The sequence below is a fragment of the Lissotriton helveticus genome, chromosome 4_1 (genome assembly GCF_964261635.1).
Source record: "Lissotriton helveticus chromosome 4_1, aLisHel1.1, whole genome shotgun sequence".
NCBI lineage: Eukaryota > Metazoa > Chordata > Amphibia > Caudata > Salamandridae > Lissotriton > Lissotriton helveticus.
The window spans coordinates 1078105588-1078130650 of record NC_136063.1 but is presented as its reverse complement, the minus strand read 5'-3'; the positions used below and the strand labels follow the sequence as shown (position 1 = coordinate 1078130650).

At 40.6% G+C, this 25063-nt stretch overlaps 1 protein-coding gene across 4 annotated transcripts in view; it reads left to right on the top strand.

Annotated features, from left to right (window-relative positions):
- The window catches only part of LOC144828987 (sodium-dependent neutral amino acid transporter B(0)AT1-like), a 1274746-nt gene extending 1257034 nt beyond the window's left edge, over window positions 1–17712 (top strand). For all 4 annotated transcript variants that reach the window (XM_078687667.1, XM_078687664.1, XM_078687665.1 and 1 more), the window contains one exon: window positions 16444–17712. In XM_078687667.1, the coding sequence (XP_078543793.1) occupies window positions 16444–16656 (213 nt within the window). In that variant the 3' untranslated portion in view covers window positions 16657–17712. The remainder of the gene's footprint in view (window positions 1–16443) is intronic.
- Window positions 17713–25063: the final 7351 nt, after the last annotated feature.

Sequence of the window (25063 nt, the reverse complement as noted above, 5' to 3'; positions counted from 1 at the left end):
AGGACGTTGAAATTCCACTAACTTACCAAGAGTATCAGCTCTGGTTCAATGGCACCCTACAACATCAAAATCACATTACCAGGCTCGGGCCACTAGGTAGACCAGGAGCCATATGGCCGGTACTAGCCAGCTATACACCACATCCTGACATTGAGAGAATGACAGATACAGAACTGTTAGCTCAGCTAAAACAGCTGATCAAGATACACAGACAGTTGGTTCAATATGTCATGAGGACTTTAACAGTCCAACCAGCTGTAAGAATTCCAAAGCACATCCCTCATCAGGGGAACACAAACAAAATTACACCACAGACTATACAGTCAGTCATTGGTAAATTACCCGCAAAATGGGAACAAATTCCATTCTGGTTAGCTCAAACAATTACTCAAATAGAGGCAGTATTCCCTGATAGTACACCTAATGAGAAACACACGATTTTAACAATCTGTTTACCAATGGGGATTGCACCACACATAGAGTACTGCGACACATGGGGTACAGTCTTTGCTTTAATCTACACAAAAACACATGGCGGTAATACCAGACGTTCTGAGACAGATTCAAAATGAATACGGTCCAGAAGCAGCCTTAAATCTGGGTATGAAATTACTGAAAGATTTCAAACAGGTCTCGGCTATACTATTAGCCAACATAAAAGGTGAAGCAGCATCAGTGGCAATCCGCCAAAAACTAAAAGAAACAGATATAACAGAGCATCCTTTTGAACTTGCCAGAATTATTGAAAAATCATATGAAAAACAAGCGAGAGATAGTATGGGTGGGAAACCGGTAAAACCCCAACTAACTGACAATCCTGAAAAAGTCTTTATTAAAAAATAATCTCACCACTACTAAAAGAAGTGGGAAAACAGCAAACAGACACTTCCTAGAGAGAAGCGTTCCCAGTCCAGAGGAAGGTCTCCTCAACAGGAGCCCTCTGAAAAGAGGTACAACCTCAGAAATAGGGATAATTTAAGAAAACCTGATAGATATCAAGACATTGATACATGTTCCTCTCGTACCTTTCAGACTTCCTCGCAGAAATCCGAAGGAAGAGGACGATCAGAACAAAAAGAAGAACGCGTCAAGTCCAAATATGAACAACACGTTCCAAAAAATAAGAAAACTCAATTCACCAAAAAGAAGGTAGCAAGTCTAAAGATCAGACATGCCGAGGATCTTGAGGACAACTCAAGAATGGGGAGTGGGCCCAAACAATGCTAGACAGCGCACCAGAGGTAACTATAGCTCGCAAGATCTTGAAGCATCATCCGGAGACAGTGGACTTGAATGAATGCATCCAAGTTGAAACTGCTGACACCAGGGTTAGTGTACCACATAAGTTATATGAAGTAACACTCCAGATGGAGGGGGACATAACTAGCAAAATTGAAGTACTCCTTTGGGAGAAACTATCTAAGGGTTATGACATTCTTCTAGCTGAACAAGACTGGCCACCTGAATTTGTCAGGGAGTGCCCACATGGGGAAGAGATAATTATGCCAGCCTTCTCAAATCACATTCCAATTCATAAAAAATATACCTATGCCAGAAAATGGGCTGTAGTCCAGGCTCCAGCATTATACAAAAATCACATAGGTTATGATGAGGATCCCCCTCACCATAAAATCCAGTTGAAAACTCAATCAACAATGCAAAGGCTAAAAAACAGGTCAGGGAGATTTTAAATCAACTTGAATCCCAAGGGGTGATTGAAACATGCACCTCATCGATGAACAATCCTTTGTTTCCTGTCTCCAAACCAGACAATTCATATCGTCTAGTTTTGGATTACAGATATTTAAACACTTGTTGCAAAACATTTGCAGTACAAAATGCACATAGTCCAGCACTGATGAATAACATTGTTCGAAAAAAATACACAACTACATTAGATATCTCAAATGGGTTCTTTTGTCAAAACATTGCACCTGAAAGCAAGTATTTGACCGCTTTCTCATGCTGGGGACACAGCGACAATGTTGCCGTCTCCCCCAGGGATTCAAGAAGTGTACAGGGTTATTTCAGCCAGAGTAAGAGAGTTACTACAAACTTATGATGATGAGGCATTATCGTATGTCGATGACATCTATCTTACAGACGATGATTTGGACATACACTTGAAAAGAGTGAACACCATAATACTTGGGTTTGCGTCTGAAGGGTATGAATTCAATTTTAAGAAATCACGAATTGCCCACCTCAACGTCCTATTTTTGGGATATGAGTTATCAAATGATGGCAAAAGCCTGGCAGCAAATTTTTTAGAAAAATGTGCACTGCTACAGCCTTCAAAAACGCTGAAAAACTTACAGTTGATTCTAGGTTTACTGAATTTTGGAAGAACGTATGTTCTAAATTACGCAGAAAGGGTTACACCTCTCTATGAACTAATCAAACCTGATTTCAAACAGACTAATTGGACAAAAAAACACACAGAAATTTTGCGTTCAGTGCAAACAGACATGTTAGCAAAAACACCAATAAAAACACGCGACAACGTGCGTAACCTAGTGATCCGAATCATCCCAGGGAGATGCGGATTCACATACCTAACCTTTAATGAAGGTGAGAGGGTACTAATAGCATACAAGTCACACTTGTACACACCAGCTGAAATGAAGTTCACATCAACAGAAAAGATTCTGACAGCGGTTCAGATTGCTGTAGCAAAGGAGAGAGCCCTCGCACAGGGTAAACGCATTAAAATCGTTACACCTGTACCTGCCTTAGAGACAGTGACAAAGGCAAGCATTCCAAATGCTAAAGCTTTACATCCAAGATGGATACAATGGGTTAATTATCTTGCTGCAACAGACGTTTAATACTTTTTTGACCCGTATTTAAAAACACAAGAATTTGAATGTCCTCTGCCGACTGCAATTCTGCCCCTTGAACATTACGGCTGTATATTATGTACAGATGGCTCAGCAGAGCCCGCAAATGGGGGTAAACAAGCCTATAGTGCTGCGTGCGTGATTGTTAAAGGTCGCTGGCGCGAAGGTAAATTCAGACCAATGGTCACCAAAACTCAATCACTCGGGGACTGTACAGCTCAGCGAGCTGAACTACAGGCTTTCAAGATGGCGCTTGAAAATACCGATCGCGAATTCCCCACACTCATAATGTGCGATTCGTATTACTGCGTTCAATCTTACAACAAATATTTGCAGAACTGGGTTCAAAATGGTTTCAAAGACGCTAAAGGTGGCACAATTAAGCATAAATTGCTTTGGGAACAAGTAATTATTTTGCAAAAAGAACTACAAAATACTCCCGTGATTCATACACTGAGTCATCAGCGTGATGGCATTCACATTGAAGGGAATTCATTGGCTGATGAGGCCGCGAAGGCAGCTGTGTAAATGGCTTCCATAGCTGCAATCACTCGTTCAAAAACAAACAAAAATAGACGCTGAAACAATGCTAGCAGTCAAGTCCTCAATTAAAGGAAACTATGCAGCATTACCTCTAAATTATCCACTCGGTAATACATACATAATTGATGCAAACTCAGTCCATTTGCTCGTATACCTGGAGTGGGGGATAGATTAATTCCAAACAGGAGCGAGAGAAGTGCTTTGGTTCGCACAGCACATATGGGAAAGGGTCCGATACATCAAGGAATCTTAATATCTCTAATAGAGTTAGAAAAGAGCTACTGGTGGCCAGGAATGGGCGTCCAAGTTTACAAATTTGGAATTAACTGCAATGCCTGTCACGACGATCATAGCTTTGAAAACAACCAGATTCCTGACTACAGAGTATCCAGCCCAGTACAGACACCATTGTTAGACAGCATTAGACTATCTACATGCAGACGTCACTATAGACGAATGCAGTCCCACAAATATTAAGACAGTATTCATTTGGATGTGGCCCCAGCGCTCGGCTGACGCCAGAACTGTTTTAAAAGATTTGCGAGTCTTTATTGGCACATACGCAATCGGCACGCTACATTCTGACCAGGGTCTTGCGTTTAGCTCTCGAGCTTACAAGGAGGCCATGGCCAGCTTGGGCGTTGCATTGCGATATTTGAGTCCCTTCCATCCTGAGGGAAATGCGGTAATGGAAAGGAAAAAAGTGACATAAAGCAATCTATAACAGCTAGGGTGTTAGGCTCGGGTTACGGGTGGGTAAAACATCTAACTAGTGTCCAACGTAGTCTTAATAATCTGCCAAGAAATTCTCTGGGGGGAATCACTCCATATGAATTAATATTTGGTACTAGAATGCTCATCCAGGATCTTGATTGTCAAACTTCAGTGGTGGAACAGAAACCCTTTGATATCAAAGACCGTTTGGCTGTTTTACAGGACTTAAATGAAACAAGAAGAAGTCTGAGTAACACAACACAAAGCCCAACGACCACTGAAGAAAAACCACCTGTCCCAGCAAGACCTGTCTGGATTCCAAAGATTGGGATCTTCTAGACAGGGAAAAGATCGCGGTGAAGAAGAAATGTGGGCCTTCTTATAGGAAAGCAGTATCTGTCTTAGCCATCCTTGGAACAAGATCAGTGTTACTACCGCCGCTTGCTGGAAAAAGGGAGAACAGAACAGTATCAATCGACTGGGTAAAACCACATCATGTGGCCGATAATAAGTAGTAGGCCCAGTGGACTCCTAAGAAGTAGCAAACGACCAAATCTGGCTACTATCCAAGAGGTTCAAACTGAAAGACTTATCACATTTGATAAACCTCCAGTGAGAAAGGAAGGACTATGCAAAAAAGCCATGGAACTTGTCCCTCTTGATACCCAAATATCAGTTTGTCAAGAAACTCCTGTCTACAATGATGTAGCATCTGCCTATACAAACATGTCAAAAGAGGAAGCAACTCCAGCGATTTCAAAGAATCCGGATGCAATACCATCTATTGACAGAACTGCCTCTGGCTATTTTATCAACTTCGATAACTTTTCTGAGGATCCCATCTCATCAACTTGAGAAATCATATCTGGTTTCGCTATGGGTTGAATTTGGGATTGGATTAGGTGTAGTTTTTCTCCTGCTATGGCTCATTCTTGTTTTAAGTTTGGGACAAATGATAGATGGAAAATACAGTACCAAGGACACAGCAAGTAAGAACATCAACTTGCTCCTGCAACCTTAGAAGTGGAGAAGTGTGGCTCAATGGTTAGAGCAGGCAGACCTTGATGCAGAGCTCTGGCCAGGGACCACTGTTCGGTTCCTGCCTCGGCGGGTCTCCGGCTCATTAATTCCCTTGACTAGACATTCTCGCCTCAGTACCTGTTCTGATCATGGGTCCCACGCTGCAACTCTGGGAAATAGCTTGCTTCGTCTCCACAACGGCCCCAAAAGTGCTGGGATGCCTGGCTGCACCTGGGGGGTGCCCAGGAGTGGACATTTCCCAGGAAAGCCAGGAAGGGTTCCTAAGCAGTATACGGACAGCGCCGGGACACCTCCGGTGGAGGTAGCTGTGCGCTTTACAAATTCCGACATTTCTTTTTTACATTTTAACCTTACAAATCATCTCATCGTGAGCGAAGAGACCTGTCATCAGTGAACATTACAGCTGTTCCTATACCTGGTGGTATATCATGGGACACAACTGATTATGACATTTATGGCCTGGTGGAATTGTTGAAGATTCCATACCAGTTTAAGGTTTCTTTAAGTGATTTTGTCTCACATAGCACTTTTCCTGAGGATTGGGACTTGAAACTGTTAATAATATGATGTCAGACTTAGAAATGTCAGCAAAATTTCAAAACATGAACACTTAGAAGGTTCATCAAGTTATGAAGAACTGTATTGTTATAATTATTATGGTCAATAATATTTGCACAAATCTGCAAACCCTAGAAATATTTTTTCTTACAATCAATGGGAAAATTGTCCAATGCCACCAAAAGGCATCTCTAAAACATTTTATGAGAAATTTCCATACTCTACAGGTTTTAATGTGACAAATCCAGAAACGTTTTATTTTAAAAATATAAATAAGACAGGAATGAAAAACATGTTGACCAATACTAAACAAGTTTATTCTGCAAATATTTATGCTCAGCTGTCTACATTAGGGTTTAACTTTTGGAACGACAACATTCAGAGAAAAACTGTCTGGGGCACGAAAGAATGGCAGGTGCAAGGTTTAGAAGCCTTGTTCAGAGCCTGCATTATTTCTGAACAAATGATATTTTTAAATGACACTGTTCAACAAATATCATGTCTTGGCGTAGCTAAGATAAAACATTTAAACAAACCGTCCATACCGAGAGCAACACCTGACAGTAATGACACTGCAGATGAGGAGGTAGACATAAAACAGATTTTACAACACAATAGAACTAATTCTACTTGGAAAAAATGGTTAATCCGGCCCATAGACACAAATAACTGTCAAGATAGATTCATGAACAAAATAGAAGGTTCAAAGTGAATAGGCCAGATCCAAGATATTCCCAGAGACAACATCCAGGGATAGTAACAACATACAGTGTAGGAAAACTATGCCTTGAGTTTTCATATACGCTGGTATATACTCTGTGTACAACGAAGCTTGGAAAATAACACAACTGGAAACTGCATAAAAAATACGTGAAATTGATCGTATTAATTTAGAGAAAGCTCTCTCTGTACTGGACAATGGGTTAACGACTCTGTCCTCCAGAATCTATTCTTTGGACAGCATTGTATCATCTGCCATTGACATAATAGAACAGGATTTGCTAATGTTACAACATGGCCAGTCTCAATTACGTTCTATAATGCTGCTAGGCTGGACGTTACAAAATTTCCGTTCAGGCTACGTGCCATGGCGTTTAATCAATACCACGTCATTGTTTACTGTCTTTAACCTTACAGATAAACAAATCTCTTTGGCACAAAGAGGAGCAGACTATACGGTGCTGAACATTGAAAAACTGGAAAGATTACCATTAACAGTTTCTGAGAAACTGTCGTAGAATGGATAATACATGGCACCATCACGATGCCAGTGATGATTTTCCAATTTCAGTATTGTCTGTGGCATATACCAGCAGGCCTGTATGAAAGTTGGGTAAAGGATACATTAAGTCAACCTGGAATTTACCATACACACACAAATGTTGGAGTGGGGGAAAGGAGGTATTTCTTAGTACAAAAAATTTTAAAAACTCACTATGCGATACACTTTTATGTGAAGGTATTAATTTACATGGACCCTGCAAAGGTTCTTTAAATAACCCCTTATTGCCACATGCACGGTAATCCAGCAGCAGTGATAGACCCAATTTTCAGGCAGCTTTCCAATAGTAGCTATGTTATGCTCAATGATCACAGAAGTTGTGGCATGTTGCCAGGAAAAGCCTATCTAGTTAGTGTGTCAGCCAGGGTCACTTGTTGTATTGTATCCAAAAAGCAAGACAGACGGGGAGACGGCGTTATGGCCTTCACTAAATATCTCTTCTAAACGAATTGATACTTTAAGCAGAATGAAAGCCATTCTTTTGCAAAAAACTGTGCCACTGACCTCGTCTAGAGAAACGTATGATCTGCAAATTGCAAGGACTTCTACAGAGATACATGCATTATTATCAACAAACTGCCCAGTACATTTCGCAGAAATGTTAGGTCAAATCTTAAACATGTCTGAAACCAGTGGCATTGCACATGTATATAAGACGATCTTTTAGGGACTGTTAACACCATTCAAAGCAGTCCTCGCCATTTTTCCAAATTCCGTGCACTCTGTGTTTGGTGGTCTGCCTCTCATTTTGGGACTCGTAGCAGGAATTCTATTTTTGTTCCTTCTGCTCCGATATGGCAAATCCAGTCACCAATGAAACCCAGACTACAATGGTACGGGCTCTCCTGGCCATGCGGTATCATGACAGAATTACACAGATTCTTGGCTAGGCTCGTGTAAGAGATCTGAATACCACTTGGTTCCTTTCATTCAGACCAATCTGGCGAGATTGCATCTTACCTGTTCTACGATGCCTGCTTTGCAGAGAAGAATGCGTGTTAGACATTTGTCTTACACTTCCATCAGCACTGCCAACAGATGTTGACACTTTGCTGGGTCCCGTAATGACTCATACATCGTGTTGCCCCTAACGACTGCCAATCCTGATGACGGTATTCATTGAGATCTCACCGGCAAATCCAGCTATTGGTGAGGTACGTGGAACAACAGGCACACATGTACCATCTACAGCGAACATTGCTAATGCGGATGACGCTGACGGCGTTGCTTCACATCTGTGCACATTTGATCTACTTGATGAAGTAGTTCCACTTTCACCATCTGTGGTAGATGGTTTCTTTGCCAGCTTAGATTATTTGATATTTTCTCCCGACACCGAGAATAACTTTTGAAAAGTGCACACAGCGTTCCATGAACTCTGAAATTCGGCCTTTGGGTTTTTCAAAGCAAGCCCTCTAACTTAGGAACTCTATGTTTCTATAATCTACATTCAATTTTTTTTTTAATCTTCTCTACTTCCCAGAATAGAACTTTTTTCACTTGGCACAAAGTAATCTGCTTAAAGTAGAACTATTCTTAGAGAACAAGAAATTCATTTTTTGATGCTTCCCATACACAATATTTGGCATTTTCCCATGTAAACGATAACAGTTTATATTTTATGCTATGGAATGGTCTTGATTTTTTTTTCTTCTGTAAATTTAGAAGCCATTTCATAAATGTCATTTCATTTTTTAAAGATAGCTATGGTTAGTAAAATACGTGCTAGATAAATACTCATGTATGTGTATAACAATGTTTGATGCATTTCATGTATTTTAGGTGGGATTATGAACACATGCTTCAGTTATGTTTTTTTATGCTCATAGATTTAGTAATATTGAACATCATACGTGGAGTGGGTGTTGTATAGCGTTTTAGGACTCTAGTGTAATTTTCCAGATTCATGCGCTTATATAGGTAAAAAAAAATTGTATCCTCATATAGGCATTGAAATCATAACCATATTAAGACATAACTCAAGAAGTCCTAATACGGTTTGGCTACTTACACTAGTTCCGAAAATCTACAACGATTTCTTGGAAAAACCTGCCTTCAGCAGTCAGGGACCTCCCACTGCATAAATATTGATTTATCCAAGAACTCATGGAGTTTTCAGAGAATTAAGTCTCTAATGACGTTATTATGTCCAATCTTACGTCAAACTCGGCACCTTCCAGGTATAAATATGCCCACACTTGTCCAAACAAACACACTGTGGTTTGGAGCAGTTCGACTATCTACTTGCCTGACGCGCCCTGCTGCAGCAAGTGCCGAAGGAAGCCGAACCACCATCTGACGCACTGAGAGACGCTGTACTTTCTCCAGCCGAGAAATCCAGCTCCAGTGTTTCCAGGCTACCCTTGCGGGTTGCTGGGAAATCGAGTCCTGAGAGAGAGATACCAGACCTCCTACATTCTAAAAACCAAGGTACGGAGCTGATTAGACCCTAGGAGAATTCTTGGATTAGATTCTTGGCAAAGAATACTAAAAACTAAGCTACACCTCACTTACTTCTTCCCTTGTACTAAACCTAGGTTAGGTACATCGGGGTAGGCGTATTATAGAAACACCAGTTGATTACTTTTAGTCATTATTTATCAATGTATGTATTTTATATATTATATGGCTTAGAAACCATATCATGCTTTTACAGTATTATTAATACTCTTCGTATTGTACGCTTTGTACTTTACAACAAGTATTACGATTGCAGCAGTTCATTTCTTATGCTTGAGAAAGAAGACTGTTTAATAAATACATTTTATTGAAAACGCCCGTCTCTCTATTTTCTCTGCACCTCTGGTGAACTGAGTGAAATAACTATCTATTGTTTCTACGACTCTAGAGATACACTTCTTATTCTTGGGAAACAAAGTTGTCATGTTTTAAGCGGTTGTCAGAAAGGAATCCCTTCTTGTGAATTCGAGAAAGTTTCTAGTGACCTCTGAGCTAGCTGACACTCACAATTAAGTCTAGTATATTCGATAGAGACCTAGTAGACCTCAGTCCTATGCCAAATCTATAGGATATATTATTCCAATGCGCCAAGCCTATTGGGAATATAGGAACTACACTATAAGAGAGCTAGATAAGAGGAGGAATTCCGTTTTGGAGGGATTGAGAATGAGTTGGTGCACTAACATCCAGTTGTGAATAGTATTGCGAGTAGAGCTGAGTAGTGAGAGATCATGAGGGGAAGACACCTTGAGGTAGATTTGGGTGTCATCCGCATAGAGATGGTAGAGGATTCCAGATTTGCTTAGGAGGTTCCCTAATGGTTCCAGATAGAGATTAAACAGAGTGGGAGCAAGGATAGAACCTTGAGGGACGCCTTGACCAACCACCAGTGGAGACGAGAGACTGTTCGCAATCTTAATTATTTGGGATCTGTCAGAGAGGAAAGAGGCAAACCATTTGAGTACTGTGCCTTCCACGCCCATTCTCTGTTGAAGAATGTTAAGGAGGTGTTGTGATTAGCAGTGTCAAAAGCTGCAGAGAGGTCAAGAAGAATCAGAAGGCACGATTCCCCCGAATCGAGAATATGCAGCGCATCATCGATCACTTGCAGCAGGGCTGTTTCAGTGCTGCAATTTTGAATAAAGCCCGACTGAAACATGTTGAGGAGATTATTGTCCATAATGTGCTGGGAAAGTTCTTTTACAACACATTTTGCTGTGATCTTTGAAAGAAAAGGGAGATTGGTGATGGGGCAGAAGTTATTGAGGTCATTTGCATACGCAGAGTTTTTTTTCCGAAGGGGGTAACCTGTCCTGATTTGAGGACAACTGGGAGGGATCCTTGACTGAGGAAGAGATTGACTAGCCTGGTCCAGTAGGAGAGAGTGTTAGTATAGAAATCAATAGCGATGCCACTGGGTATGGGGTCAGAAGAATGGTTGGAGGGTTTGGTTTCGCGGATGCATTTGAGGAGATCATCCTGCGAGATGGCGGCAAAGTTCTGCCAAGTGACAAAGGATTTTCGCTCCACGATGGGGGTGGGGTGGGTGACCTGTTCCACCAGAGATTTTACCTTTTGATCGAAGAATATTGCGAACTCAGTTACTTTCTTTGAAGCATCCTCAGGCTTGATGGTTTGGGGAGAACAATTTTGGTTTTTGATGAGGTCGAAAAGTTTTTTGGGTCTGTTTTGAGTTGAATCGAGGAGGGATCTGAAATGCGATGTTTTTTCCTGGAAGATATGCTTGTGGTATTTGGATCTTGCTGCACGTAAGAGAGAGAGGTTGGGGTGGATGGAGATTGTCTCCAGAGCTTTTCCAAGATTCTAAGTTTTTTCCTTTCGTCATAGAGAGCTTTGTTAAACCAAGGAGCTGATGGGGTGGATCTTTTCCTTTTGCTTTGGAGTGGAGCAACCATGTCAATTTTGACTGCAAGGATTGAGAGGCAAAGGGGAGGGAGATCATTGACATCCGTATTGGGGTCTAGACAGGGAAGTGAACGCATAGAAGAATCACATAGAGTCTCAAGATCAATGTTTTTTGGGTTGCGGAACCACGTAGAGGCTCTTAAAGGTTGGCCGAGAGTTCAAATGTGAGATAGGTGAAAACAGAAGGGAATGAGGAAATGGTCAGACCAGTCAACACGGATGGGTGAAGCAGTGGTAATCTGGTCTGATTTGGATATCACAAGGTCCAGAATTGAGCCTTGGTGTGTGCAATATCCGAGCAGTGTTGGACCAGATCGTTAGCTGAGAGGAAGGTTGCAAGCTTGTTGGCAGCCGAGTCTTCCACGGAGCCCCAGTGGAGATTGAAACCATCTAGGAAGATCTGCTTGTCACTTTGTCAATATTGGTCACTAATGAAGTAGATGAATTCCTCCATGAAGGAAGAGAAATTACCAGGCGGGTGGTAGAATGTATGGAACCTGAAGGGAAAGCCATGATGAACTTGGAGTTCTAGGGAAAGGCATTCAAAGGTGCAAAAGAGGGTGGTGAGAAAGGCTTTGATTTGGAGGGCGTTTCTGTAGATAATCGCAACACCTCCCCGATCTTGCCTGTTCTGTCGTTTCTGAGGATAGAGTAGTCAGTAGGTAACAAAAGATCATATGAAGTGTGAGAGGAGTCATTAAACCAGGTCTCAATGAGAAAGAGCATATCAAGATTGTGGTGAGTGATAGTGTCAGAGATTTCCAGTTTGTATTTGGTTGCAGATCTGCAGTTATGGAGCATACAGTGTAGCTCTGACGCAACTGTTTTGGTGATGTGAGTGTCTGGACTGATGAGGGGGATAGGGATTAGATTCTTGAATGAGGGTGCACCTTGAGGGCACCCTCTCCCACCCCTACTTTCACTCTGGCGATCAAGCCTAGGGCTGTCTGTCTGCACAAGAGGGGAAGAGAATGTGGCAGAGTGAGTGGTGATGAGACACACATTGTGTCCCTGTATGCAGATAATGCTGTTCTACTTTAGGGATATCCACACAGGAGTTGAAATAGCGGCATACATCCTACATACTTTTAAACTGCCATCAGGGCTGGAAGTCAACTGGCCAAAATTGTGCCTCTTCCCTCTGAGCACCACATGCAGAACATAACAGTAGGCGAACACCCAGTATCATGGATGGCTTTCATCAACATCTATCATACTTTTTGAAACTTAATTTATTTTCTTTGCACTCATGTGACTGTTATATGTTTCAACAGCGTCTCATGCCACAGATATGCCCATCCGAACCTTTGTCTAGGCACGCCAGAAAACATAAAACAACTTCAGTAGCGAATTGTTGTTACCCAATGTATTTCAAGCTTAAAATTAGCCCTTCTTCAGGGGTTCACTACAAATGAAAAAATATTGCCATTAACATGTGGCTTCCAACCGCTATGTACAACATTAAATCTTAAATCTTTTTGCATAAACACATTCAAAACCATGTTCTCAGATTTACCCTTACACAGCACTTTCCATCTACACACGGAGCAAAATGCTACCGCTATCTCGCTAGAAAAACCTTTATCTTGACCTCCTTCACCCCTCATTTAAATCTTCCCTTTGATGGACTTCACATCCCACTCATAAATCACCTTTCCTAACACCCTTGAATTTCATTGTCAGTACCCCGTTCTTTAACCATCTGAACAAAGCCCCAGTCTTTCATACCTTCGCAGCTTCTACCCGTGTTTTTCTTTTCCGGATGGTGCCCTTTGGAAAACAAGGCAGACCTCTCCCAAATTAACTCAAAAAACGTAGTCACGCCCTTGAATTTAAATGTAACCTATCACACGACCCTCCAAACACCATGTTAACATTCACAACTACGTTCCCCATAATACATCCCTATGTTGTTTCACAGAGTTTTCATTCAGTATCGTTGCACCTCCTCAAAGTAGGCCATACTGACAGGAAAGCTGCACATGAGCTTTTTGTCCCCCAAACTGTCTTTCTCTTTCCCATGCACCTCTAATAAGTGGGTGTACATCGCTCGTGAAAATTACAATAGGACCCTGGCTGAAAGTCACTCCTAATGCAACACCCTATGGGCCAGAAATTCCTGCATACGTAGTTTCCATCAGGCCACAAGGGGAGGCTGATGGGGAAATGGGGAGAATGCTGGTATCACCTGCACAGGTGGGGTCCTGCTACCCTTTTATTCACTAATAGTCTATAGAACAATATGGCATTCCAGCAGGCTCGTTTTTGACTCACAGACACTTTACTGGGAAACTGAAGCAGGCCTGGGGCATTACCGACAGCGCCATCCCTACACCCCTTGACCCAGGCAATGTATTCGATCGGCTCAGGCAGGAGACTGATAACTTAGCTAGTTAGGGCCATTCCAGACCAAATACAACCCCCTGTGGCCCAACTCCGAACTCAATGGGAAAATGACATGGGACATCCTTTCACGCAGAAGGAGGGCCACTGGGCCCACACAAAACCTCCTGCCACACTAGATTCCAATACATTCAACCCAACCAATATAGTTCATCATGCCTACTTAACACCAGAGCAGCTCAGTAGACCTTACACATCAGTCACTTCTACTTGCCCACATTGCCCATAGGTTTTGGGACTGCCCAAACCCTCAGACCTCTGGGGCACAGTCTACACCACACTCTCTTCTGCCACCGGCCACTACTAGTATAACAAACTTGAGTAGGCGCCCAAAGACCAGACGGACAACAACCACATTTCTAGATTTGGCCTTCCTCATTGCCTGATGGTTATGGAAGGCATTCAAAAAATCAAAAGGTGGGAGTGAAGAGGTTGTGCTCAGAAGAGCGATGGAGGTGGATACTTCCTCCTTTAGTCAATGTATAATAAACAAAAAGATCCACCCTCAAGCTGATATATAACCTTATCCTCCCAGACTACACGTGTTTCCTACAGTGGTAGAAAACACACAGTTTTGTTAAAATACCCCTCACACACCAAAAAGACCCTTGGTGTCATGCTTCACCATGGGGGTCTTCCTGCTGCGGGAGGGGTGTGCTACGACCTGCCACTACCCGAGAGCACTGTTCTTGGAAAACTATGTGTAGTATTTCCTATATATTTAGCAGCACACGGCACCTGGTTGAGCATCACTGATTAGGATAAAGAAAAATATATCACTATATCTTACCTTGTACATAAAGTAAGGTCCCTATCACCATGGGAACGTCACAAAAAGTGCTGTTCCCGTGGCGATAGGGGCTTGTACATATGCCCCCTCCTTTTTAGAGCTGCCGGTGCTCAACACCTGCGGCACCTGCGGCACCCGGCTCACTTAAAGCCCTGCACTACCCATTCCTAGCCCCCATGCCTCACCATGTTGGGGGTGAATAAACTGCCACGTACGATCTCACCAATCAGCACATTGAGAGACGACCTCACTCAGGTATGCTACACATCAAAACCATTTTGTTCAGTTTTATGAGTTCTTTATTTGTTTACCTGCCACACTGATTGAAGATGCATATAATCATTCACAATCATGTACCAAAATTCATCAGTTATTCGCCGTCTACGAAAATATGTCACACCTTATTTCACCTCTTACGTGTGGAAGATACCCCCTCCCACCATCTTTGTCAAAACATTATGGGGGAGATTTACAAAAAAGTAATGCAATGCAGCGCAGCCCCTCGCGAGGCTGTGCTGTGTTGCGCCACAGGGAGGGAGCAGGGGAGCGCCATATCTTCAAAGACATGGCTCTCTCCTCTCCTTTCCACTGCACCAGCGTGGACACACATAGGCGCAGATGCTCTAGGGTGTGTGCATGAGTCCAGCATAGGTTTTGTACAGGAAGGATACCCTTGACACAAGGGAAGGCTTTTCCCACTTTGTAGGCGTGCTGCACATTGCAGCACGCATGCAATGTCGGGAAAGGAAGGCGAAATTAAAGCATTTCTCCTTCCTTGCGCCTAGTTGAAAAAAGTCGCAGTTTTCTCACGCTAAACCCAATCTACTGTTTTTAGTAAATTGAGTTTAGCGTGAGAAACCTTGGGAGGTTGCATGCACCACCGTTGGTATGCCCCCATGGCGCAAAGTAATGCAAAGCAGCTCAATGCGCTGCTTCGCATTACTTTTACGCTATTTCCAGCACTAACCAAGTTTAGCGTTGGAAAATAAATTTAAAAAAAAAAGATTTTGCATTTTTTTTCGACACTTTTGGGACGCAAACACAGCGCAAAAGCTTATTAAATCCCCCCCTATGTTTACAAAGTATGTATAAAAAAAATGAAAAACCTAACTAAACTTGATAAAAAGACAATACTGGCAAAGAAAGCTTGTGAAACGTGTGAGGAAGCATTAATCTTTATGATGAATCCTCCATCGGTGAATGTTTGTAACAGGTTGAAGAGTATTTTTGTGCTATAAGAAAATGTATGGTTTAACTGAATTTGTTCATGGAAGGCACATTTGCAGTTTTTAAAATTATGGTGATTGATATGTAGTATATGTAGTGTTATGTGTTTGAAGGCTCTTTTGCGCATTTTATAACTATGATATAATAATGATTGATATTTGGTTTTATGATGAAATTCCGCATACTGGAACACACATTTGTTCTTTTTAAACTTGTCATATTATTTGACTGATATTTTCGTATGGTGGGTCAGTACTGTTTGTGTGGATTCACTACTGAAATAAATAAATACATAAATATACTTGTAGTTAAAAGTTGCACGGTACTCCGAAAGGAGAGTAACCTTGCGAAGTTTAGGACGGCCTTAATTCTGCATGTTTCAATTAGTTTATGCTCTCCTGATCTTCTTCCTCCTCCTTCTCGCAGCATTCTGGCTCTAGCCTCTCCAGTGTCATCGCTATACAAAAACCTATGAATACAAATATTAATAATGTCAAATTGAAATGGTGATCTAGTGAAAGAATTAATACATATAATGTGTATCAGAATTACTTGCTTTGCACATTTGTTTTTTCATAGAAGCGTTTTAGTTAAACTGTCTTCTTTACACCTGTCCTATTTCTTGGTCATTAATAAGCCTTTTTGTGTTTTTTTAACAGGATCTCTTTCCTAAAGCCAAAAGCATCACTTACCCAAATTGGGTATATGCGATAATTGTAATTCTGGCTGGGGTACCAAGCGCTGTCATCCCCGGATATGCTCTGTACAAAGTTATTAAGAACTGCTGCTCAAAACAGAAGGACCATCAGCAAGATCTTGTCCATATAACAAGCATTGGATACCAAAATGGCAATGTGAAGAACCAAGCTTAAAACAGTAGTAAATCATATATACTGAAATGTGTTAAATGCAAGATGGAAGATTTTGGCAATGAACTTGCAAGATCATTTTTAATTCATGGGCTGTTTTAGTACTGTGAAGCCATTTACAGAAACTTAAAAACTGGAAGAATCAGCAACGGACTCAAAAGTTGAACTAATAGATGTGACTTATGTTAACTGTTCTACTTTGTGTCTCATAACTGTTTAGGGAAGGCGCATATCATTTGTACGGTGAAGATTCAAAGTGTATGCAGTTCTTAGTGTATAATATGTAGGCATGTTTCTCTTCTGCCACAAAATCTCGTTAAAAAAGAATTACAATGGTCCATTAGAACATCAATCAGTTGCTGCTGCCCTAGTTTTGATTAAATATTTTCAGAGATTTGAACGAATCCTGGCTACACTGGGTTGCACTTATTAGAGGCGCAGACAATATTGCTTTACCACACTCTCCCTGGAAGTCGCAATATAGAGCCTTATGGGGGAGACTGGCGCCTTCTTCGCTACCAAGAAACCTCCATGCCAAATGTATTAACTACTCCCCTCTGCACTTGTCATCCTAATATTTACTGGCTTCCCCTAAAAATTACCCGATCACAGTGAGTTCTTACTCCTCTTGCTACTGCGACCCTGCAACATCTTAAAATTGTGAGCCATTGTCAATATACATTGTTTTTATACTGTCCTTGTAGTAGCTTTTCTGTGCAATTGTGATACATTTTTAAGTCTGCTTGATGTATGTATGATGACTATAATTACAATCAATACATAGCCTGGTCCACTTGTGTTATAATGTTTTGCAGATACTGCACAACTAAAGGCTAGCTTCCAGGTTAATTGAATCGCCATTTTTTGTGAAGAACAAAGTGGAATAGATAACAAAATCATATGAGTTCTTAAGGCTGCAATGTTTCAGATGACAGTCTGTGCATTCTTGCGTGGTTCAATGTAATCTTATGCTTTCTACGTATGATTGTGGATGATATTCTGTCACCTCATCAAATGTTGAAATTCATCTTCCTCGATTAAATCTCAAGCTTCTTGGAATGTGCAGTGCACCATCAAAAACACTCTTTAAACAGCATTTGATTGCTCTGTTCAGCAATCTCAGGAGGCAATGTAAGTAAATCAATGTACTGTGAAAGGTGAAAATGGATCTAAATCTCGGGCCTAAAATAAGAAGGTCTCAGCATCAAACCACCAATGTGAATCCTCGAGTATGGCTCCCTCCTCAAAAAGCCCATATGTACCCCAGACGTCTGATGAATTTAATGGTATTCAAAAACAACATCTTCCAGGTCACAAATGTTATTAGGACCACCTCTAAAAGTTCAAAAGTAGCATTTGTCAGTATGCGGAGAACAGAGAATGATCCCAAGAAGGAAACATAGGTGAACCCAGGGGTAGGCCAGCTCAAACACCCTCAAAGCCTACACATATAACTCTCATCTAAAGTCAAAGGGGCATATTACCAACAACTAGCGATAATTTTTGTCTCTAGCTTGTTTAGGGACAAAAATTATCGCCGCAAATTGGCGATTTTTATCGCAGATAAACCTTGCTATCAGCAAGGTTTATCGCAAATGCGATAAAAAACGGCCGCAATGCATGAATATCGCTGAAAAGTCAGCGATATTCATGCATTATCGAGCAAATGCTCTTAGCCATGTTATCCACCTCCCATTGGATAACATGGCTAAGAACTGCTCCTGGGCAGGTGTTAGCTTTTGGAGATATTCGCGCTTAGCGCGAATATCTCCAAAAGTTGGTAATAGGAGATAGCGATGTTAGCGACTTTTTCCAGTCGCTAACATCTTGGCACGCCCACTTTGCATGTCATTAGTGATAAATATCACTGACATGCAAAGCGGGGCCCAAGATGGTCGCTATCTCCTATTAGCTGTCGCTAACTGGTGTTAGCGACAGCTTGGTAATAGGGAGATAATTTTATCTCCGCTTTCTTGGCTTTTAAAGCCAAAAAAGCGGAGATAAACCCCCTTGATAATATGCCCCAAGGTTCTCAAGGTTCTCTAAACAAATTGATGGCTGCCATCTGGATACACAGAGAAGAGGTAAGTAAGTAAATCGTTTATCGTGATGATTATTTAAAATCTTACAATATTACACATCTCAGACAAAAACTAAAAACTGTGGGGCATATTACCAACAACTAGCGATAATTTTTGTCTCTAACTTGTTTAGAGACAAAAATTATCGCCGCACATCGGCGATTTTTATCGCAGATAAACCTTGCTATTAGCAAGGTTTATCGCAAATGCGATTAAAAACGGCCGCAATGCATGAATATCGCTGAAAAGTCAGCGATATTCATGCATTATCGAGCAAATGCTCTTAGCCATGTTATCCACCTCCCATTGGATAACATGGTGAAGAACTGCTCAGGGCAGGTGTTAGCTTTTGGAGATATTCTCGCTTAGCGCGAATATCTCCAAAAGTTGGTAATAGGAGATAGCGATGTTAGCGACTGTTTCCAGTCGCTAACATCTTGGCACGCCCACTTTGCATGTCATTAGTGATAAATATAACTGACATGCAAAGCGGGGCACAAGATGGTCGCTATCTCCTATTAGCTGTCACTAACTGGTGTTAGCGACAGCTTGGTAATAGGGAGATAATTTTATCTCCGCTTTCTTGGCTTTTAAAGCCAAAAAAGCGGAGATAAACCCCCTTGATAATATGCCCCTGTGTTCTTGAATAAAAACATGAAATGTTATTTGTAAGTACTTAGATATCTAAAATAGGCATGACATCTAGATTACTTTTGACTATCATTAAAAACTTTACAAAAATAGCATTTAAAATAATGTCGTTTGAGTTCATGCAATTAATCAAGGCCTGTCTACATGTCCTTATACCACGTGCTTTGAAGGGAAACTTTAGTAACGATTTCCTCTCCTGTAGAAGCATAGGGCAGGTACAGAGAAGATGAAGCATATCTTCCTCACCATAGTTACACAGTCTGCATTTCATTTGAGTTTTCGGTCTCTCCCACGGGGGAAGGTGACATAGGCCCGGCATAATTCCAAATCTGGCTTTAAGGAGAACCTGTTTGTTTTTTTCTGTCCATGGTGTTACCAGATATTGTTGGATTTCCTTCTTTTTGTATCCATTAATTACCATCCATGCGTGTTTTCTTTTGGTGAGGATAGCTTTATCGTTTAAGATGGATAGATGATTTGTAGTTTTATTAATTATTTTGTTGAACAATGACTTATTTATATTGTTTTCCCATATTGACGTGATTGCAAAATCCTTTATTGCTTCCCTAAGGTAGATCCCAACAGTAGAATTTGTGTCCTTATTTATTTCTCTCCATAAGAGTTGCGATATTTCATTTTGATGGTCATTTTTTATTTTTTTCCATACTTTTATAAAGTGGCCTTGCCTTGCATATTGCTGGTTGGTCAGTCCGGACTCTAGCCTTACTTGGGCGGGGGACGCATTTGCTGGTAAATGGAATATTGCTCGGTAGGCTCTGGTTATGATCTTATTCAGAGATTCACTATCCTTGCCCATTATTGCTTCACTGCCATAAGTTATGGTTGGTAGGAGTTTTGCGGCAACTACATTCAGCAGGGGACCATAGGTTAGGCTGGGCAGTGACTTTTGCACAATTCTAAATGCTGCCGTTAGTGAGTTCGCTTTTTTTTCGAAGATCAGTTTTTTGCAGCTGATAGCTACCTTTCGCATCAAATAGCACACCCAGGTATTTATATACCTCTACTTGCTCCAGCTCCTTGGTATCCATAATCCATTTACTTTTATATCTTCTCTTGTTGTTTTTGGCCACTACCATAATCTTTGTTTTAGTCTCGTTTATGACCATCCCGCTCTCTTTTGAGTATGTTTGAGTCCGCATGATTAGACGTTGTAGTCCCACTTTGGTATGGCTCAATAGTATGACGTCATCTGCATACATCAAATTCGTGAGGGGTTTATCCGCTAGTTTCGGGGGATGCGCATTCTCCTCATCCAGTGTTCCCGTTAGGTCTGCAAGAAACAAATTAAAAAGTAGGGGGGCTAAAACACAGCCTTGTTTCAGGCCTTCCTTTGCTGGAATCTCCTTTGATAGTGTTCGTCTGTCCCCCATCCTCACACTTACCCATGTCTCTGTATATAAAAGTCGAATCAGCTTGAGGAGGGGGAGTGGAATATTCATTTTTTCCAATTTATTCCACAGAATGTCTCTTTTAACGCAGTCAAATGCTGATTTAAAATCTATAAAACATAAGTACAGGGGTTGTTTGAGTCTGATTGATTTATCCATTAGTAATGCCAGAACCATTATGTTAGTTGTTGTTCCTAGGCCTTGAATAAAGCCTGTTTGGTTTAAGGGCAAAATCTTTGTTTCTCTCACCCATTCAGATAGTTTTGTTAACAAAATTCTTGCAAATAACTTCGCATCTGTATCTTGAAGAGTAATCGATCTGTAATTTTCTGCAAGAGCCCAGTCTCCCTTTTTAAAAATTGGAGTTATTAAAGATCCTTGCCATGACTTAGGGACAGTTCCAGTTTTAATAACTTCTATGTATAGTTTCTCTAGTGTGGTCGCCCATAGTTCTGGGTTTTCTTTAAAGAGAGCAAACGGTATCCCATTTGGTCCGGGAGCGCTGTTTTTCTGTTTTTTTATAAGTTTAATTATCTCTTCTATTTCTATAACTATTGGCGGGTCGAAATTCTTATCATTAAAAGGAGATTTATCTTTTTTGCACTCCTGTCCCTTTTCGAGGGTTCTTGACTGTTAAGTGTCCTGATTTAAATGTCTCCTCAAAAAGATCTCCCATTCCTGCTCCGTTAGTGGTGATGAGATTACCTGCTTGTTGGTCTAGCAAGGCTATTGATCATCTTCCAGAAGTCTCTAGTATTCTTTTGCTTGCTAGCGTGGAATACTTTTACCCAAGTTGCTTGTTTTGCCAGATTTTTCTCACCCCATATTAGTTTCTTCAGATTTTGGTTTAATGACTTTAATTTTCCCAGGTTTTCCAGTTTTATCCCTGGTTTCTTTAGTAGCCTGACAATCCTGTTTCGTTCTTTCTTCAATGTCCTTATTGTATACGGCAGATTTAAGTGGTTTTCATTATCCCTGGATGGGTCTCTATATTTTTGGTTCTTCTTGATAATTATGTTGGTTTGTGGTGTGGTCAACTTCCCCGTGAAGTTTTCCCATTGATCTATCACTGATTTTGCTGCTGTGTCCTTAAGGCAAACTTCCAAAATCCTTTCCACTTCATCGTTCATTATTTCTTTGTTTTCCACATTCCAAAACAGTTTTTTGTAATTTGTTGTGCCAATATGCCCATGAGCCGATTGGTACTCCTTGTTTTTATTTAGTCCGATGTTCATTATAACTATTTGTTGAGCATGATCACTTTCGTTTACTTTCTTTAGTTGGTACGAGATGATATTGTGGAACATATGCAACGAAGTCATGGTGTAATCGATCCTTGAAGATCCATTATGCCCAAAATAACTGTTTAGTGGTGGAACATCTGTTTTTTTTCTACCGTTAAGTATTCGGAGTCCCATTGCTTCAATGTCCATTACTAGTTTCTTTCCCTTTCTGTTCTCATCAGCATTATTGTCTATCCCTGGATCTTGCTCAGGAATTAGCCATTGGTGGTTTTGGGATTGTATTATATCGTCTCTTGTGTGGGATGACATAAGGTTTAAATTAAAATCCCCAGTAATAAGGAAATCTGCTAGGGGATCCTCTATCGTTATATTGATAAGGGCATTGTTCAGGGTTCTACAGGTTTCCTCCCTGCTCCGATTTGTAGGCAAAATATATACCGTAATTAAATATAATGTTTTAGGGATTTGGTTAGTTTTTTTATAGGTCACTTTAACTATCAAGATATTAGTACTGTCTACTATCACTTGTTCATGCTGTGCCTGTAGTGTGTTGGAAATAAATATTACCTGTCCACCACTGGCTCGTCCGAACCTTCGCTCTTTTTTTGCGTGCTCATAATAGCCAGCGTATCCATGTAGCATAAATGGGTTAGTTTCCCTGGTTTCTTGTAATACTATAATTTGGGAGTTTTCCCCTATGGAGTCTATCTGAGCGTTTAAGATCTTAGTTCTCAGTCCATTTATGTTCCATGAGCATACTCTTATTATTCCACTTTCATTGCTTTTGTCTCCTATTTGTGATAAGGTACCATATCATTGTGTCTGATTACTGTGGAGTGCCATAGTTACCCATTTTCCATTTATTTCTAAATTTCTATTTATGGTGTTTTATGGAATGGTACATAGATTTTTTGTCGGGGACCTACCAAGTGCATTTTTTAGAACTGAAATAGTCTGTATTTCTACCTTTTTGTGTTTTGGTGTTGTTTCCTCTCCAATGAATGGAGTGGGGTAAACCTCTGGTAGTTTTTTGGTAAGTAATATGCCCCAGGATTTAAATGTGGTTTGTTCATTCATAATCTGTTCGGTTATTATTAGCGACATTAATGTTATTAGCGTTGAGGTTTGAATATTATGTTTCCCCTCCAAAAATTCGACAGAGATGATATCCTTACTGACGATATTGCTCAGTGCCGGTAGTGATTTGAAAAGTCTAAGTAAGTTCCCCCCGTTAAGTATATCTTGCCTACCTCTAGATTGAAATTGAGGAGTGAATATAATTTTTTCACTATTAATAGGGCTTTGTACAGTGGGGACATTTTTTTTCTCAGGTTGCTTGGGTATATAGATAATTGACTTTTTTCCTTCCCTGCTTTTAATCTGTAAATGGTCCCATTCGGATGTATTTGCGGGACCGTTTGCTGCCTTTGACACTGTGAGGGCCCAATCTCTATATTTTTTTTCCTCAGAAGTGCCATGTATTTGGTGAGGAGTTATTGGTTGAATTGTATTAGTTGGACTGCTTCTGTTTATTTTGTCTGTATTACAATTACTAGATGCTCTTTCTTCTTTTTTTAGAATTGCATCCTGATTTGTTATCTGTCGCAGGTTATCTAGGGAATCATTACCCATTTGTCCTTCAATTACTCCGTTGTCGTTTCTGTTCTGTATTTGTGTTTCATTTACCAGGTGGCATATTGGTTGTATTAGGTCCTTTGTTGATTTTTTTTCAAAGATTGGAAAGTAGTTTTTTCTATCTTTCACTGTATCTTCAGTGGTTGGTGATATCGGATTGTTGTCTGTTTTTAATGTAGGATTTAATTTCCGTTTATCTTTTTTCTTGCTTTACGAAGTTTTTTCTTTTGTCGTTTTGTCATGGTTGTGAATCCGTCTGAGTCAGTATGATTATCGCTTTGATCCTCTTGGTTGACTACAGATGTAACTTCGTTCCCCGATAGCTCCATGATTTGGCGGGCCGGTAAACTAATTATTTTATCTGGGAGTTTTGATGATTCTTTTGATTCTGTCCCTTTAGAGTTATAAAAGCCATTCCCAGTTTTGTTTATTTCCTCTTGCTTCGTAGGGGTATTATTCTTCGTAGCTTCCTCCTGTTTGATTTTGATGTTTCTTTTGGTATCTTCTATTATGCTGGTTAAAACTGCCGGTAGTACTGCTAGTTTGTCCATAATAGGTACATAGATACAATCAGAGGTCGTTCTTTCATTTTCTTTTTGAGCCCTGATTATCAAGTCATTTAATTGGGCAAGTTTGTTGTTAATTCCCGCCACATTATTTGCCATCATTTTAAGAAGATCAATTTGTATGTCCATTTTGTTTGATTGGTACTAGAGTGCCTCTAGGGTTAAGGAAGATGTTTGGTAAAAGATATCCCAGGTTATTGCTGCTTCTTTCTGGTTTTTTTCTATTTCTGGGGTGTGTGCCTTTTCCGACTTTGTTTAGTTTTTTTCCCCCGGATTTGGTTTGTTCTGCCATTTTTTTATCAGTAGGAATTGGAGTAATAGATGAGGCCAAATCAATGTTTTCCTGCGGTCCTTCAAAGTGATCCCCCAAAATATTGGATTCTTTTAGTGATGTTTTTGTATGTATATCAGGCCTGTTAATACGTTCATGTTCTACCCCATGTTGATTTAGGTGGATTTCCCCTTGTTCAGAGGGCATACACAAGTGTTTGTTGATTTTAACATTAACTTCAATCGAGCAACTTTGGGCCTTCTGTTCCGTTCCGTCTTCATAACCATATTGGTTGGTTTCCAGCACTTGTAATTGTGATTTGCTTAGATTTACAATTCCCATTCTTTCAGTCTCTGACTTTATGTTGCAGTTTTGTATCTCTATTAAGGGTTCTTGCTGTGTTGTCCATTGGAAGTGGTCTAAAATTGATGTGTCTAAGTTTACAAGGTGGTTTTTACCACAATTTAGCTCTGTTTGTTCCAATTGGTTACTGGTTTGTAGCGTGTCATGTGATTCACTGCACATAGGTTTCATGGGTGACTGTAGGTTGTCT